The sequence below is a fragment of the Trichechus manatus genome, unplaced genomic scaffold (genome assembly GCF_000243295.1).
Source record: "Trichechus manatus latirostris isolate Lorelei unplaced genomic scaffold, TriManLat1.0 scaffold00002, whole genome shotgun sequence".
Classification (NCBI taxonomy): domain Eukaryota; kingdom Metazoa; phylum Chordata; class Mammalia; order Sirenia; family Trichechidae; genus Trichechus; species Trichechus manatus.
In genome coordinates, this window is record NW_004443938.1 from 16,518,123 (window position 1) to 16,538,160 (window position 20,038).

The 20,038-nt window shown below is 35.3% G+C and overlaps 1 protein-coding gene across 1 annotated transcript in view; it reads right to left on the reverse strand.

Moving 5' to 3' along the window:
- The window catches only part of SCAF8 (SR-related CTD associated factor 8), a 102,543-nt gene that overhangs the window by 36,078 nt on the left and 46,427 nt on the right, over positions 1-20,038 (reverse strand). The window contains 5 exon segments of the mRNA XM_023728887.1: positions 740-819; positions 1,942-2,118; positions 9,352-9,482; positions 10,306-10,459; positions 14,916-15,077. Coding sequence (XP_023584655.1) covers positions 740-819; positions 1,942-2,118; positions 9,352-9,482; positions 10,306-10,459; positions 14,916-15,077 — 704 coding nt within the window.

Here is a 20,038-nt window from a genome sequence, read left to right on the forward strand (position 1 = left end):
AACAATCTAAAATACTAGTTTTTAATTTTGTTACACAGAATGCCATTATCAAAAGCCATCTTACATGATCCCAATACACAAAACCAACAACATCTGTTTGAAGCTAGAGTCCCAGAGGCTCCTTCCCCTTCATCTCCCCTCTCCCATTCTTCCACCTTCCACTCACTCATTCTCCAACACCCTCCTCCCCGCTGGTCCTCTCATACACCCTTCTCACAGAATCTAGGGCTCTATAGAATTGTTACGGAAAAAAAAAAAAAATCACTCATCTAAATAAAAACATACAATCCATTTCTTTAAAAAGAAAAACTCTACAGTCCCAATCATTACTTCTGATTAGTCTGGTGTGTCCGAGAATTTCATATACTTCCTAGAAGCAGCCCTTGGTAACAGAAGCAAAGTTCTTTCCTAGTATTTCAAAAGTTCTTACAATTAAGTTGTAACTTAATGCCTGATACAGATACAGAAAATAACATAACTAAATTTATCAATATCCATCAATTTTTCTATAAGGAACTCTGATGTATACTAATTGCAAACATCTGAGGAAGAGTCAAAATAATACAAGAAGGCAACAAGACAGCAACTCTCTCACCTTTCTGTAACGTTAGAGCTCAACAGCCCAAAATAATAACTCCCAACTTATTCAAAGTAAAATTAGCAGTTCAGATGGCAAACTCCTAACCAGAGTTTTAAAAAAAAAAATTAAGATTATAAAGAAAAATGTAATAATTCTTACAGCTGAGAAGCTGGAATTTCCTTTTTGGCTTCCTCACTATGCTCAGAATCTTCTCCAAAGTCAAACCTATCCATCAACTTCTAAGAGGGAAAAAAAAAAAAGAGACAAATTAAACAGCATATCACACAAATGTAAGTTACAAATGCTAATCTAAATGTCACTGAAATCCCATTAATTTATCTCTATTGCTTAATATGTAAATATTTTATATCATTTAATATTATACTATGATAGAATAAAAGATTTTATTTCAGTGAATCTTTACTTTTCTCTAATGCACTCTGACATACATTGCTTTATCTAATAAAACAAATCAGGGAATTAGCAGGATAAACACTAATACTCTAATTTTATAAAACAGAAGACCAAAGAGTAAAATTATTACATAGCTTTTCCAGGGTAATACAGCTTGTTAGAAACATCTACAAATATGAGCAATAGATATAATTCCAGTGTAGTTCTCTGCTAAGAATGCTATGTTATCTTCTGAATGCTTAATTTAAAGGCTTTTTATGTGGTCAAGCTATTTAGAGTCATACTAATTTAGACTTGGAAACCAAAGGCCAAAAAAGTCTAAATAATCATCTAATAAATCAGTATTTATTTCCCTATGAAAATAACAACAGTGGAAGTAAGAAAATATGGATGACACTTCTGAGAAATACTGCAGTATTACCATAATTAATCAAGATTACTTAGGATACTACACAGTAAATTACACACAAAAGATTTTCAATTTAAAAAACACTATCCTTTATAGTAGGCCTCAATTTATCATGATATTATAGCTTTTCTTTAAGATGTCACACATTAAACCATTTTCATTTTAACAGACTAAAACAACATAATTAATATATTTGTAGCATCTATAAAAAACCATTAGAAAGTTTAGAATATGATCATTTGCCCCAGTGGTGAATACACAATTTTACTGACAAGTTATCTTTCAGTCAAAAGACAATATTTAAAAGGTTTCAAACAGAATTACAAAACTACTTAATTTCTTTCAGAAGCCTTTTTCAAAATTTTGAATGTCTTAAGCAGTACAGTGGGTTATATATTATATAATAACATACTATTACATATATTATTATATTATGGTAAAACGTAATTTATAGAATTACAATCCACATATGACAGTGTATAAAATATTTAACTTCTATAAGTCATATAGAACAGGTCTGATATCTTAAAAGTTCTACCTTGTTAAAAGAGACTCCCTGTTCTAGGGGATTCAGGGTGTTTGCCGCTGCAGCTGCAGCTGTAAGTTGTGCTGTGAGCGCCTGCAACTGAACAACAAGACCAGCATCCAGGGCCTGCAGAATGGAAGGCTGGGGCTTCTGCTGTTGTAGCTGTAAAGTCTGTATTAACTGCTGAAGCTGGAGGGGGGAAAAAAGAAAATTATTACAAAACAAGGTTTTGGGTTTTATCCATAAGAAAGCCTAACTAAACCTTATTAGTCAATAAAATCAATCATTCTACATTCTTTGGACAGCAAGGAAAAAAACCTGTCAACTCAAAAGAAGAGGGTTTTTTTGTGCCATATAACACAGTCTTTAATGGGCGTGTCTTACTTCTGGAAAGTCAGAGGACTGGAAACAAAATAAAGTGATCCTCTCATGACAACCAGAGAAAAAACTCATCACAGGCTGACCCCTTATTTTCACTACGTTTTTCAGTTAATCCTTAATCTCTGTAAACAACAACAACCAGCTTTTGCCATCTTTCAAATCTACCATATAATACATTTCCTGAAAGCAGGAAGGCAATTAAGAAATTTGTTTCACAAGATGTTCCTGAAGAGTCTAAGGTTAAGAAAATTAATAATTAAAGGTGAATGATGTCAACATGAGCTGAAAACAACCCGTTCCCACTATTAATTCATCCTTCTTAAAAAACAGACACAACAGTAAAAACTTGATATTTCACAGGTAAATAAGCCCTATAAGCATCCCAGAAGTAACCGATAATTTCCTAATCCAGACATAAGCCTGAGTTAAATCTGAAAATTATCAGTTTAGACAGAGAAATGAAATTAGCAAAGCTATTGGTAACAAAGCCATCTGTATTCTTTCAGTAAAGTTCAACTTAGAGTAGGAGAAGGCACAAATACAAAGCAAGGTAACAATAATAAAGTAATTTCATGCCTACTTAAGATAAGGAAACAAACTAGCATCATTTAACTATCAAATATTTGCTACAAACTATTAATGTGACAGCAAAGAAAATGTAAGACGTGAATCCTCTAAATCACTATGACTAAAAAGAAAATGTCTTATTTCCCATCTTAAGTGTTCTTTTTGCTATTCCTATTTTTCCCAATAGCACTATTATTCTTTCAGTCACCCAGTTCAAAACCACCATAGTGCCTGACTTCTTCTCTACTCTGATTTCATATTCAAGCAATTACTATTTCTTATTAACTCTTTCTACTATTTTTTTTTTCTGGGAAATCTCTCCTGACAAAAATATTTTAATAGGTACTTTTTAAAATGAGAACGTTGTCTTTATGAATTACTTTAAAAATATTATCACAAAATAAAATTAATAATTCCATAATGTCACCTAATATTCAGTTAATAGTTTCCCAACTGTCCAGAAAAATGAACAAACTCCATCCAATCTAGGACTCCATACTGAATTGGTTTTTACATTATTAAAACTCTAGACTGGTCCCCCTTTTTTGACAGTCTTTTTAAAGAGTCCACAATCCTATTATTTTTCATATATTGATTACCTCCTTTCCAACATCACTGCTAGCAAAAAAAAGATACTCCGTTTTTAGATTTCTCTCCTCTCCAATCCATCTTATATTGCTACCAAATTTCTCTTCCTCAAGTACTGTTCAGGTCATGTGACTCCAAAAGAAAAATCTCTGGCAATTCTCTACTACTTAGCAAATGAATCTTTTATTCCTCAGTCCAGCATATATGGCCTTCCAAAGCCAAGTCCCAGACTTAGGTCTACCATTTCAACTTTGACCCTAATGACTTACTTGCACAGGCCCCCTTATCCTTCAAGCAACTCAAGTATAAAGTATCTTTTATTACACCTCTATACATTATTCATTCATTCCACAAAACTATACTGAACACCTACTATAACCGAGACACCGGAGACACAGCAGTGAACAAAGCAGACTAAAATCCTTGCCCCTTGTGTAGCTGACATTCCAGTGGGAAAAGACAGACAATAAACACAATAAACAAGTAGATTATGCAACATACTGGAAGGTAATTAAGTGCTAAGGAAGGAAATAAGGCAGGTGAAAGGGAAAGGAGTAGAGTTTGCCATTTTAAACAGCATCGTCACTGAAAGCCATACTGAGGTGACATTTACACAAAGATTTACAGGAGGTTAAAACCATATGAATATATGGGAAAAGAAGGTTTTTAGTATATATAGCAAATAGGAAGTACAGGCAGGGTTGTAAGCAGTACACACCTACTTCTCTCTTTATCAACTATCTCATTATCCAACATTGTGCATTTACGACATTGGTAAAAAATCTACTATCTGACTATTCTGCACATTAACGAGGTAGTGGGCAATGCAGCAATGGCTGCGGAGTGTCCCCTCCCTTGAGGAGGGCCTCTGGGCAGCCTCCTGGAAGCTGGGTCACTCAGCCCCACGTCCTCTATCCCTCCTGCCTCGCTGCATCCAGCTGTCCCACGGGGCTGGCCTCCTACGTGGCCAAGGCCTCCTGACGGACATGCAGGAAGCACAGAGCCAACAGGCGCCTGTTCTGGGTTCCCAGCTCCTATGCGGACTGAGGCCCTGCAGCTTAAAATTGCTGTGTTGTAGGAAGGGAGGAAAGAAAGAAGCATAGGAGAGGGTATTTAGAAGAAATGCATGAGCGTTTAATGACAAAGTAAGCTGAACCAGGCCTGAAGCCTCCACCTCGGTAGGGCCAGGTACTCGGCCAGGCTCCCAAAGCCCTCGCAGGAAGCCCCGAGCCTTGGTGTCTCGCCAGGACCAAAGGGCAGAGCAGGCTCGGGACTGTAAATGAAGGGCTTGCATGGGTAGGAGTGGAACCCTGAAGGCAGCACCTGGAGGGAAGCCGATCCAGCACAGGAGGTGAAGCAGTTAAGCCTGTGAAGTGGTTAAGCCGTGAGCCCTCCAGTCACACAGCCCGGCTTTATCCAGCTGTCTCCTCCAAGCCTCCTCTGCAGAGGAGTAATCGAGAACTGGACTCGTCACAGTGAGGAGCACATCAGTAAATCTTGGCTGTTAGTATTTCTATTATTATATTTTCTAAATAAAAAAATCCAACAAATAGATGGCCTGAAAATAGGAAAAAAAAAAACCACCATTTTCACATAACGCTGATTTTCGCCTAACGACCTGGTCTTTGGAACCTAATCATGTCAGTAAGGGAGGAGTGGGTGTATTTAAGGAACAGAAAAGGGTCAGTGTAGCTGGGATGAACGAGCCATAGGTGAAAAGAGGTGATGAAGGAAAGGAGATGGTAAATATAAAAGGGGGAGCAACATTATCAATAAAAATAAAAAATACATTTATTTAAAGAAATCTATGAATCAGTGATAGAAAATGTTGGTAACGAAGCAACAGGTCAAACTGAGACCATACAGGATCTTGTGAGGTGACCCTAAGGACCTGGGCAGCTTTTACTCTGAGTAAAACGGGGAGTAATTGGAAGAGTCTGCACAGAGAAGTCACATGATCTCTTAAAAAGGCCACCGCCAGAGGTGTTGAGAACAGATTATAGTGGAACAAGGCTGGAAGCCCAGTTAAGAGACTACTGCAATAAAACAAGTGAGAAATGGTCCTGGCTTGAACTAGTGGTGGAAGTAGTGAGAAATGATCGGATTCAGGATTTACAACAGACTGCATGTGAAGAGTGAAAGAAAGACAGAACTCAAAGATGGCTCTAAGGGTTTGAGTCTCAGCAACTGGAAGGATAGTATTTCCATTAACTGAGAGGAAGACAGATGCAAGTGGAGTATGTTTTTGCTTAAAAGATGGGGAATGCATCTGTTACTTTCAGTAGTCTGCTTGCATAGCCCATTCCTTGATAGCATGTTTTCTCACCTAGCTTGTAAAAATTATAATTGTAACCTGCACAATAAAACTTTCCCTGAACCAATGGTTTCAGCCAAATATATTTTCTCTAATTCTGAATTTCCAAAGCCCTTTCATTTTACTTCTCCTCCAATTCTTATTAATTTCTAATTTAGAATACATTTATGCACTACTGGACTTTAGGGTCCCAGAGGCCAGGCACAAAGGGTCCCCCACTCAGAGATCTTCCTGGGGACCAGCCCTCACCAGGAGCCCCAGGACCATGAGATAATGGGAAATACTGATTGTGGACCAAACTGCAATAAAAACCTCTGTTTCTAGGAAAAGAAAGTGGCTGGCTGTGCCTTGAATATTGCAGGTCCCAGCAAATGTTGGAAGGTTGAATCAATGAAAAAACAAGCACCAACAAAATGATACAATGTCACTGGACTTCAGAGACTGAGCAACCTCTAAAATAGTTTAATCTATGAAGTGAAGGGAAAGTGAGGTACCAGACAAGCAGAGAAACAGATGATAATATAAAAGGGAGCAACACGAGCAAAGAGAATATTTACTATTAACTCAGAGAAACTTACGAGCCAGTAATAAAAAATGTTGGAAAAGGAGTAACACGTCACATTGAGAATAATTTTAAATACTAAGATAACACGGGTTTTTAAGATAACAAGGTTAGATTTTATTCTATGTATAGTATGCAAACCCTGAATGTTTTTGAGTGTAAGTTTAAGACTGTAAGACCATTTTTAAAGATTAATCTTGCAAGGAAATAAATAATGGATCAAAAAGGTAAGACAGGAAGCAAAGAGACCAAAAGCTATTTAGAAAAATACATGAATAGTCCAGAACTGAAGGAAGATCAGGGTGATAAGAGCAAAAAATAAAATATACAGGAAAAAAACCCTTTGCACACTGCCCAAGAAAGGTAACCAAGAACTACCGGCTAAATGAGGTCTCAAAAGGAAACCACATGACACAGCTCTAAGAACAGCTATTAGAGTGTGCTTCAACCATACTTAAAACATCACTGCTCATAAGACTAAATTTACCTGTGCTTACCCCTCCCCCTCTACAGAGAACATTAAGGGAAAAGTTTTACAGAAATACATGATGTACTTGAAGACAACAATGTTACTCCTAATAAGTGAGAATCAGATGAATAATCAATGTTTAACAGCGAAAACAAGAAACACAAGAGGAAACTAGAAAAGGAACAATGCTGGCCCTAATTTCACAACAGATTAAATTAATTGCTATATTAGTCAATAAATATACACTCTTTTATATATGTATACACACACACATAAAAGCAAAAACTCCAGCAAGTATAATTTTAAAGAGAGAAAACACAATACATGAGAGCACATGTGCATGCCAAAGTTAGTAAGATTTAAGGAAAAAAAAAAAAAGTACAACTATGAAAAACATAGTGAATAACAGCAACCAAGAAAGAAACTGGAAATGTTATCAAAGAACACCCTTCCCAAACCCACCAAGTCCTGGCAGTTTCTTGATTAAGTTCATCTAAATTTTTCAGAGGAAGAAAGCACCCATGTTGTATTGTATGGAACACAGAAAAAGGTAAAAGCTTCTGAACTGATCTCACAAAGCAAGAAATAACCCTGCTATTTAAAAAACTGAGAATAAACAAAAACTAGTGACCCATCTCACTAAGTTGAGCTGCAAAATAGTTGAAAACAGTTGCAAATAGGAAATAGTTGCCAAGAACCACACATTTAAAAGTGAAACAAAAGAATCATAGAATATTAAACGCATTGTGCAAAGAAGTACACTCATAGGGTTGCAATGTTGAACCATTATGAGCAACTCTATTAATATAATTCATTCTACTCATTGTTAACGAAGAAAAACCATACTAATATCTCCACTGCTAACTTTGAATCAAAAACTGACAAAAACACTATTATTAACGGAAAGCCAAGTATGTCTCTAACAAAGAATCCATCTATCAAAACAAAGCCAACATCATCCTGAGTCTGAGAAAGAATGACTGCTACCATTACGTTTGTTAAAACCTCTTCTGGAACTTACAGCCAGTGCAATAAAACAAGAAAAATATATAGGTTCCAAGTACTTAAACTGCAGATACAGAATTACCATTAGTTGCAGATAATATGGTTTAACTGGAGAAAAACAACAGAATCAATTAAAAACTAAGAGAAATTAGTTTGAGATTGGCTACAAAAACCAATTCAAGTCCTCTAGCCTGAGATCACAAGAACTAGACAGTGCCCAGTTACCACTAACCACCACTCTGACTAGGGACACTACAGAAGTGTCTCCCAGGTAGAATGGGAGAAAAATAGAGAAAACCCAAATTAATAAAGAAGACCAGACTTACTGGACTGATAAAGACTGGAGAAACCCCCAAGACTACTGCCCTAAGATACCCTTTTAACCTGGAACTGAAGCTACACCCAGGGGTCATTTTTTCAGCCAAATAAAACAAAACAGGAACACCCGTGAGGAATGCACTCCTTAGAACAATCAACTACAGGAGACCAAAAGGGCTTGCCCAAAAGCACAGATGAGAAGGCAAGGAGGGGCAGAGAAACTGGAGGGATGGAAATGGGGAAGGCAGGCTGGAAACGGGGAGAGTATAGAGATAGCAAGCAATGTCACAGAATAAACTGTGTATGAACTGCTGAATGGGAAACTAATTTGCTGTGTAAACTTTCACCTAAAACACAAAATGTCCAAAAAAAAAAAACCAAATCAAATGTATTCACAGGAATAAATCTAAGACATGTGAAGGGCCTATATTTAAAAAACTACCAAGTTTAATTAACTAAGAGATGGAGAGTCTGGAACAATAAAAATATACCATAAGTACAAACAGATAACTCAACATTGTAAAGGTATCATTTTTTCCTATCCCTCAAATTAATTTATAAACATAGTGCGATTTCCCTCTATTCATTATACTCCAGCCACAGGAGCCTTCTATTTTTACAATACACCAAACTTCTTCCCACCTCAGGATTTTGACACTTTAAATTCTCTCCGCTTCCTATCCTCATATCCTGCCATGACTAGCTACATTTCACCAGGTCTCAATTCAAATGCCACTTCCTCAAAGACACACTCTTGGCTACCCTCTCTAATTCTGACTCCCTCCCACAAACAGTCACTTTATAGATTTACCCTATCTGAAGCCATACACCACCATCGGAAATCTTTTATTGTTTATTTGTTTACTTGTTTACTGTCTGTCTCCTCTAAGATAGGAGGAAGTCTTCTCCAAGATAAGGGATATCCCTATCTTGTTGCTGGGTAACAGTAGCACCTAACAATGTTTGGCACAAACTATGTGCAAAATCTGTATTTTGGTGAATAAACCTTTTTTATAAAATAGCATTTAATGACGAATGAGTTCACAATGATTAACTAGATGAAAAAAGTATATAATAGCATATATACTATAATTCTATTTTTCTAAAATGAAAAAATACATACTCTCTAGGTGGTATGTTATAAAACAATGTATTATGAAACAATACTTCATGGACTAAATTCTACATCATTCTGGACATAACAGAAAAGCTGCTCACCTGTTGGCCTTGAGGACTTTGTAAGATCTGAGCCACAGCTGCAAGTGTATCTGTATTTGTTATCTGAGACACCCAAGGATCAGGTAAACCTTGGACTACATTGGCTGGAGTAACAGGTGTCACAGGAGTTCCTTTTAACAAAAACACCCCCCGCCCCAAATTACAAAATCAGTAAGTAAGAAAATGAGGTTTGAAAAGGTAGAGAGATTTGTTGTATCACTTTGATAAAATATATACAAATTTATATAAATATTTTTATCTTATCTTCATTTTGTAAATCTTTTACAGATTTTGGTAAGTTAATATTCCTTCTCAATTAACTAAGCTCTTACTTTAAAGAATCCTACAATACTAAGTCATTAAAAACCTCACTACTGAAAAAAACTCAATATTCTGAGAAATTATTCAAAATACAATGGTCAATTTAAAATTATAAAACAGTATGTACAATATAAAATCACTTTTATTTAAAAAATTTGGTAAGCAAAGCTTACCAACCGTAATTCTTGGACTATAATAAAAATTTTTAAATGCCATTTAAATACTTCAATAAAACATGATTTTGAGATTATTATTAAAGCATTTCTGCCTTCACTAAATAATTTTTTCAGGGTTCCTTATAAACATTAAGTTCCCCTGGTATGCTGGGAACTATTAGTTGATTTTTAGGCAAGTTGAAGAGATTACAGACAGTCTAAATCAGGGAAAACCTTACTGACACATCAATTTTCCAAAGTTCACTATATTTGTGTGTTTCTGTTTCTGGGATTTAAATAAAAACAGCTTTCTAAATTTTAGAAAGAATCACTTGCAAATATAATTTCCGGTTTTATTTTTCTCTTCAAAATAGTTCCTTTCAATTACCTAATGCTAGACAATTGCTTCTGCTATCATCTGAAAAGGAAAAGTGTGAACAGAATATTTATAAAACAAATCTGGACCAATGCAACATACCTGGCGTATTGCTCATAGCAGCAGTAGTACTGGCCAAAACAGGGGTGACAACTGGAGGAGGAATCCCTGCTGCCATGTCCAAAAGAGGCTGAATAATCTCACTCTTAAATACATTATTCTTCTGCCACAAGTTTAATACTCTCACTATCTTACTCTAGAAGTAAAAGAAAAACAACATTTTGATTTTTTGCTTTCAAAACCTTACCTTACGCATTTCATAGATGCTATTCAGGCACTGGTGCCCTGGTGGTGCAAGTGGTTAAGCGCTCGTCTGCTAACCGAAAGGTCAGCAGTTCGAACCCCCTGGCCATTCCGTGGGAGAAAGATGTGGCAGTCTGCTTCTGTAAAGGTTACAGCCTTGGAAACCCTACGAGGCAGTTCTACTCTGTCCCATAGGGTTGCTATAACTCAGAATTCGACTTGGTGGCAATGGTAGTAGTAGCATTCAGGCACTGAATGAAAGGATGAACTAAAGTATTTCTACAGTGCTTTCTACCCGTGAAATTTATGTTCACATAATTTTGTATTTGCTAACCTTAGCTCACTTGAAAGAACATGTTGATTTTGATAGACATAAAAGGTAAATTAAGGCAACATTTAGTTGACACCAGGGATGACAACTAGGCTTCATTTATTATACACGTCAATGCTATTAAGAGAGACGGTCATGGCTGTCTGGAGAACTGTGTTGAGGATTCGGAGGCAGTCAGGATTCGTCTCAGTACTAAAGTTATATTTACAATTGATTGTAACTCTGTCTCATACATATTATCTTCTGAACAAATATATAACTACAGGACAAAGTCCTTATCTTAAGTGACTTTTAAAAATTCATTTTAAAAATGATCTAAGAACTGGGGAAGAGGTTTCCTCATATAAGAATTTAACCAAATTACTTCCTTTCTGTATCGTGCCATAAATGCTAATTCCCTCCTGACATTTTAAATCAGAGACAAACTTCTGCACTGACAGAATCTGAAGTCGGTTCTCTCATTTCATAATTTTTTCCTACTCCCTCTTCCCCTGTTGTAAATTGTCAATGGCATACTGGCGTTACTTAATCTGGCTCTGACACTGATAAACCATGCTCTAAACCAAAGGTTCTGCATTATTTAATGTCTTACTATAACCTGAGTCCTTTACTATTCTGTAAAGAAAAAACAAAACAAAATCTATTTGCTACTGGCAAGTGTTAAGACCTGACATCTCTGAACCACCTCAGTCCTTTTCTCTTCTGATAAGACTCCCTGAGAGGAGCGTCACATCCAACTCACTCTCTTCCATAACGAGTCGCAACATTTCCCACCACAACCCCACTCCAATCATTTCAGCACCACTTACATCAAGTTTCTGTTTATTTTTAATGTCTATCCCTTTTTAGATTACTTAGTATCCGAAGTACTCAGCAGTATTTTTGGTAAGGGCCCAATCAACCCTATAATATTTATGTAGCTGCTATAAAACTTCATGAAACATCTAATGCCTAAATAACCTTTCTTGTTTAATCCTGGTCTTAGGCAAACTTTGTCAATAAATAAATAAACCTCAGTTTCTTCATTTATAAACTGAGAAGGTATACCAGAAGGCTTCTCAGGTCCCTTTTCTCAATTTCAAACTTTATCAAACTGTGTTTTGACTGTCTAGTATTTTGAATATTTTAACCACTCCCAAATTTTGAGCATCTTGGGCAGAATATGTCTTATTTATCAGTTACAGCTCTCCTTAGAGTAATACTATAAAACACTTATATTTAATTAAAAACTAAAACCAGTTGCCATCAAATTGATTCCGACTCATGACAACCCATATGTGTCAGAGTGTAACTGTGGTCCATACGGTTTTCAATGACTGATTTTTTGGAAGTAGACTGCCAGGTCTTTCTTCCGAGGTGCCTCTGGGTGGACTCAAACCTCCAACCTTTCAGTTAATAGACAAGCAATTTAACCGTTCATACTCTAACTTACACATCAATCTTGCTCCAAAAGGGATTTTATATGAAATTGTATTTAGTTGTGAAACTCTATCTATTTACATTGTTGCCTGTATCTTCTGTTATAATTTGTATTATAAACTTGAAAAGATTGGGTACTACCGACTTCTATTTCTGTGGTAATTCTAAGATCTAATAACATAATTAGCAACATTTAGAAAGCACCTGATAACTGGTAAAATTCCATTCAAACGGCTCCCTTGGTTGTGTGAAAGTTTTACAGAGCTTGGAAGCATGAGACTTAAAGGCAGAAAATATACTCAACAAAGGGGAATGTCTCAAGATGTTCTAGTCTTCTGTGAGAAACATCAGTAGGTCAGTATATTAAACTTTGCTTCTTGAAATAAAAGCATTTCATCAAGAGTGTACACTTAAGTAACAGTATCCTAAACTGACACTATGACTAGTAAAACCAGGATGATTATATAATAAGTATTTTCTTGACTCTGGCACTGAAAAACGTGATTCACAACCACTTAGCATATACTACTACTGTAAACAAGCACTAAGTATTAGTTACTATTGTAACGCTGCCTCCTCCATTAAGAAAAGAAAAAAAAAAAAAAAGTAAATAACAGGCCCCCCACGAAACACAAAAACCCACCACTGTCAAGTCAGTTCTGACTCATAGCAACCGCACAGGGTTTCCAAGGCTGTAAATCTTTACAGAAGCAGACTGTCACATATTTTCTCCCGTGGAACCGCTAGTGGTTTCAAACTGCTGACCTTTCAGTTAGCAGTCGAGAGCTTTAACCACTGTGCCACCAGGGTTCCTTGAAATGACAGGTTTAAGGATCATTAAAAGCAAAAATAGTAAATTAGAAAAATATATAAAATCATTAATATGTGACAAAAATAATTTCATTGAAGAAAATTCTCTAGAGAGGCTGAAATTAACTATAAAAAAAGACCATTCTGTTAAATGTATTTTTTAACAGTAAAATAAGCACTTTTTCAAAATAAAGATCTGATTCACCTTTAAAGTCTTCATAATATTATAATGACATATTTCTAAACTATGTTCAAACTACATTAACATGCACATTTTTGTATTTCATATGAAGCATATGAAAATTACAAAAAGAGTGCTTCATATCTTCTGATCTGACTTGCTTCTAAAAGTTGGACACTTAGAAAGTGCCTTATATTCTTTTGTTTATACAAAATTTTCCAGTTTCCAAGACACTCATGTATTTCAAAATTTGCCAGTACTTGAAAACTATCATTCTTTGTAACTATATACAAACCAATAATGTCATTTATGATTATGATTACAGTATAAATGTAATCTTTCCAACTAGGGTTATAAAAGAAATCCCTATACACCAAACTCCATCTTAAATGCAGGGCAGTATCAGTATTGAAGTCTATAAATATAAGACTAATTTGTTAATTGTAACAGATAGAATCCAAATCCAAACTACCAAAATTTCTAAAACAAAGTTATTTTTTAAAATGTTTACATAAAATTTCAGATTAGCAGCTTCTTTTAAGTGGGATTCTAAGGAACGTATATTTTAAGAATCAATTAAGAGAAGTCGCTTAAAATTAAAAGGATTCTTTTTGCCTACACAGATTTACCAAAGTAATAAAAAATTTTTAAAAAACTTGGACTCAGAAGCATATCCAAGAATAATTCACAAAGAATGATGTTCTAATGAATTTATCTCCATATGTATTCATTATAACATGACTTTCTTGATTCATAACTACGTAACAGTTATTAAAAACAAAAATTTCCTCATCTTGTTATATTTAGGATGAGGTAAGATTTGTAGTGAGCTTTTAAGTTTTGTGGTTCCTTGAAGCAACTTTTAGTCTTCATCTATTCTTCCGTCTTCCCACCTGATCAACACTGCCATCACCCGTCAGAAACCAAAAACCAAAACCCATTGCCTTTGAGTTGATTCCGACTCATAGTAACTCTACAGGACAGAGTAGAACTGTCCCACGGGGTTTCCAAGAAGCAGCTGGTGGATTCAAACTGTCAACCTTTTGGTTAGCAGCTGAGCTCTTAACTACTGTGCCACCAGGGCTCCTAGAAAAACACATCATAGTTTCCAAATTAGCCTCCAAAATAAGCAACCTTCTAACATCTTAGGGAAAGTAGAAGGCAGGTGGTACGGATAAAACAATTCTTTTATTCTCCTACAGGGACCAAAGCTTTTTTACTTGTTAATTATAGAATATTTATGCATTCAGATCTTGAAGAGCTAGTATTTTCATTTCTAGGGCTAATTAACAAAATTCTATCATGGCAAAAGAACTCTGACATGCAGTTAGTTATTTCCTATTAATTTTTTGACAAATCCTTTTTCAGACACAGAAAAAGTAAATATCAACTCAAGTCAAATAGTAACAATTATGATTAGGTGTGTATATACCAACTGCTTCAATAACTTAAAAGTAGCAAAATCAACTACATCTTTCCGCTCTCTGTTTAAGATGATTATAATAAAAAGAAACATAGATAGTGTACCAAGCGTTCAAATTCAGAATAACTAAGAGTAAACGATAACACAATTTAAAGTCATATTATTAACATAATCTACAGACTCTGATTAAGACCATGAGGACAATATGTGGCCTTAAAAAAAAAAAAAAAAAAAAAGCAGCATACCTTGTCATCCCCAGGACAACGATATAAATTCTGGAAAGTGCTAATGATGTTATTACTAAATCTGGGTGCAAACACATCCTTTTCTTGACCAAACTGATGTCGGGATTGTCGTACAATGGAGTCAATAACATAAAGCCCAGGGACCTTGTATTCTGGTTTACACTGAGGAAAAAAACAAGAGTGGGAAGTGGAAAGGTAACATTCTGGATAGACAAAAATGAACATAAATCCTATACAAATACAAAATAACTGCTCATGTTTGGATAATGAACACTCAGACATTGATTATTCCACACCATCAGACTTCAGGAATAGCATTTTAAAGCGTCTACTTCTGCTACTCTACACATGCTACTGTTCAACTGCCAGTCACCTAAGTTCCCAAGCAGTACTGCACAACTGGTTTTAATGACCGCCCCCAAAACAAACAACAACAACAAAAAGATAAACACAGCGTTGTTATAATTTTAAAAATCTGTATAATGATTTTTAAGATACACAGAAGAAGCAAATTCAGAAAAGGTTCTAGAAAAAGCACTGCCAATGTGCATTAGACTTCATTTGAAAATACGTAACAAAAGGGCTTTACTTATGAAGGAACAAATACCAAACAGTAAATTATGATGTTCTAAATATACTGAGACCAAAGTTTCAAAACTTTTCTCAGCTACCATATCTATCAGAGAGATAAGACGCTACCATTACAATCTTGTGCCCCATTATCAGGCAATTTTAGAGCTTTATATACTTTATTAAATTTAATCTTTTCAAATTGGTTTAACTTACATGAAAAAAACTAGAACAAAAGGATATTAGGTTCCTAGCCCAAGGTCAAACGGTGTTTGGGCCAACAGAGAAACACAGGTCTCTCGTCTAAGTTCATTTATTAAGCCACACTGCTCTCAAAGTTATACTTTCATATATGAAAAAATGACCAATTCCAATACAGCAATGTAGGTTAAAACGAAATACCTGCCAACTTAGCTAAGATTTTTAAAAATTATAATATTTAAAGGTAGTAAAAGCCAATTTTAAGAATAACTGTAGATTCTTTTGGCATAGCTATTTGAAAATATCATGAGACCTTTAAAATAAAGGGGGGTGGCTAATACTTTTTCCCACATAATCCCCATTCTGGGAATCTGGGGAAAATATTTTTCAGCTACTCCCCTGGATCAGGATTTCTGATCCATTTTCAAATTTGAGGTACATAAAACCAAAAACTAAAGCAAACCCATTACCATCGAGTTGACTCAGACTCATAGTGACTCTACGGGACAGAGAAGAATTGCTCCATAGGGTTTCCAAAGTTGTAACCTTTACAGAAGCAGACTGCCACATCTTTCTCCCATGGAGTGGCTGGTAGGTTCGAACCACTGACCTTGCAGTTAGCAGTCGAGCATTTAACCACTGTGTCAACTACTTCCTTGCCACAGGCTTTACTAGATAATGTAGTTATATGAGCACAATGAGGAATCCCTTTACTATCAAGCTTATTGTTCCTGCTTTACTTTTATACCTAAAAGCATAACAAAACTTGCCTTCCAAACATATGTTAGTGAAAATGGAACTATGGTTGCAAAGTACTCAGAGCAACCCTACAGGACTGTGTAGAACTGCACCATAGGTTTTCCAAGGAGCTGCTGGTGTATTTGAACTGTTGACCCTTTGGTTAGCATCCTGAGCTCTTAACCACTGTGCCACCAGCGATCCAATTAGGTAAATAAGTCACCCAAAGTAATTTCCTGAAAACCATACATGACACTCAATCAAACTTGCATTCAAAGAAACTTCTTGAAAAACAAGGCTGAGACTGAGTATCAGTGAGGAAAGGATCCTACTCAATCTACCCCAACCCGTACACATACTCATTTCTAAATGGGATCTTCGCCAAGACAACAATGAGAGATTTCATTCTGTAAAGACTAAATGACACTTGATTTGTTCTTTCAATTCCTTTTGAAGAACTTTATCCTTAAGTTCTTTATTTAAAGTCAAGAAGAAGAGACCTCCAGCATCATTCACAACTACTACTGCAGGACTCTGGCTGTTTAAGTGCTTAAAATATTTCATAAAAGGGCAATAATGTTGGTGTTTCAACATTAAAGTTTTAGGTTCAACGTACCTAAAGGTTCAAAAATGTCTGCTCTGTTCAAAGTTTATGTTACTGAAAACTTGAAATTTTAATGTTTTCCTACATACACCAAAAATCAACCATATTTGCCCTCTAGCTTATATATCTGACCAAGGCTATATTCCTTAGACTACCATACACCCAAACAAGTATTTACCTAGACAGGCAAACGATTCATCTCAGTAAAGAACAGAAACCTTTTTAAAATAATGAAAACCAGGACATCTACTTGTTAAAATACATATATTCCCCAGTGCCTCAAATATAGATAAAAGCTCAATAATTATTTACTAACTTACTGACACCTTAATTTTCACAAAGACAGAAAAAACTGTATTGTTTTATATAAACTATTATCTTGAGAGGAAGGCTGAATAAAACGTGCTGGTAAGAGCTTTAAAAATTAATACTAAGAGGTAACTAATGAAAACAATTAATGCAGTGTTTTTTGAAGACAAATATGCCCTTTTATTTATAATAAAAACGCTAATTACAAACTCAGCATTGCAGAACAATCATAAGTGTACATTACAATAATTTTACCTTTTCTGGTCTACTGTGAAGATTCCATAGCTTCAAAAATGTATCAGTAGTTTTAGCAGTAATCTCTAAGGCCTAAGGAAAAAACATTTCTTCCACAGTATCTTTAGATATATATTACATATTCATATGCTGTGGAATAGAATTTCCATCACTAGATTAGGCATTTTTGCCACATAAAATGGCCTAAATAAACAAATATTAAGAGAAAGAAAAACAGAAAGAGTATATTTTACAACTTTTAAATAACTTAATATTTGGAAAACTTAGCTAAGAAACTTAAGAAGACAAATCTGAAATGCTTTTTCAATTTCCTCTCCGAGTTCTACCAGTACTGAAAACACAAGAATTCCTAACACTCTCCAATGGCAAAAGGAATTTCATACTCTTTGAATAATAAAAAAGACCTATATGGTTAAATTTTTATAATTACACCATCTTGAAACTATATTCTAGTAATTTCTAATTTCTTGTGCTGCAGAGAAAGTCTTTTTTGTGAGGAAGGTAAGAACAGATGGGAAAATGCACTTTTAAATACATCTGCATGATTTTGATTCTGTCATTCAAGTTGTCATCTCAAGGCTTTTTGATAACGAATCCTCCAGGTGAGTTGAATCACAGTCTTTAATGTACAAACACACTTTATATAATGATTCTATTATTAGAATCTGTGCTACTACCTCCTGCTACTAAAAGCTGATATTAACTTAAAGAAAACAAAGCCAGAATGGTTGAAAACAGGAGCCATGTGGCTTGCAAAGCACTGAGTGATGCTGATGGGACCTGTTAGAGAGAAGGCTGTCCCAGGATACTGCCACGGCTGATGCCACAAGAGTAATTGTTCTTTTCTATGTAGGTTGATAAACTTGGCCTAAGAGCCACCAACACTTAGCGGTGCCTGCAACAAAATTTCTAGTATGCAGAGTTAGGGCAAACTATTCAATCTTTGGGTAGATGGGGTGGAAACTGTAATAAAAAGAAGCCTTTTCTTGTCTCAAAGACACTTATTTGTGCTACGCTGCTCAAATACAATGAAGTTTTACACTTACCTGAATGAAAAATATTTATGATACACAAAAGGTACCATAATATTCACAGGTAAATAACAAATGCGATAAACCTTGCTAAAAACAGATATTCTCTAAATGCTTTCTCACTAACTGCTAGCCAGACCTACTAAGATTTTGTTGCTATTGTCTTTCTGTAGATTATTTCAGGAATCTCTCCATTCCACTTCAAACAAACTTATATAGTAATGATAAATATGCTTTTTCTAATTGTTTGCCTTTCTGAAGATTCTAACGCTCATCACAACATGTGGCCCACCTGCACCTCTGCTTTAAAAAAAATCACTGTTCTCATTAGTTTTTAACATTTGGGAACCCTCCTTTAAGAAAAGGTGCACTGTGTGAGATTTCCAGGAGGCTCACCATCCCCTCTGAAGCCTGTCCATGGACCCCTCTAGGTGTCAGTAAAACTACATTAACTACTCTAAAATTTATTGCTGAATTATGCCAGATAATAACTGTAGATTTGGACTGCATCTTTCTCCCACAGAACTGTTATTAAACTATGTTCTACTTATTATGCCCATCTGTATGGAAGAATGTTACAAGAATCAAATAAATTCACTTCTGTATTTAAAGTAGACTGTTGTTTAGGAGACAGTCATGTTTAGTTCATTCAATATCTTCCAACTAGATTCTAGATTCCATTATGCCCTACTCTACACGGAGTAATGTTATAAGAAACAAAACAATTCACTGTGGTATCTAATTAAGAATGTTATTTAGGACATAATTCAATATATTTTCTAATGTCCTCCACTAGATTGTAAGTGCCATAGCAGAGGGACAATATATCCTTAGCTTTCCCCAGGTTTTGCAAACAATAAACCAGTATTAGCTGACAATGTAATGCTGACTAGTCTAGATTATTTTTAGTTAAAACTTAGTTAAAATCATCAGTTGAAAGTCCTGCCAATTAAGGAATTCTGAGAAATCATGGGAAACCTTACATACTTTCCTTAACAATCACACAAAATGTTTCCTAAGATTTTTCTTACCTTTATGTAAGGTAATACCTATTATACCCCCTATTTACACATTCATACTATCATGCAAAATGAGAGAAGGTAGGAGACTACCTGAAAAAAAGCGCCTTCTCAAGACAACAGACTCAAGTAGGAAGAAAAAATTACCTCCACCCCTAATAAAACAAATCCAAACTTAGTACACAGTTTAGTTAAATATATGAGGCTTAACCTGATGTGATAATACTGAATCTGAAGAAAAGTAACGGTGGTCATAAAGCAACCTAGTATTTTCTCATCTGTGTACTAGGGTGTATTTTGCTCTTTGATTTAGAAATTCATTCTATTTGATGAGTCTTTAAGAGTCTAAAAACCATAAACAAGTTTTAAAGCTGGTTAGAATTTACCTCCCCAAGT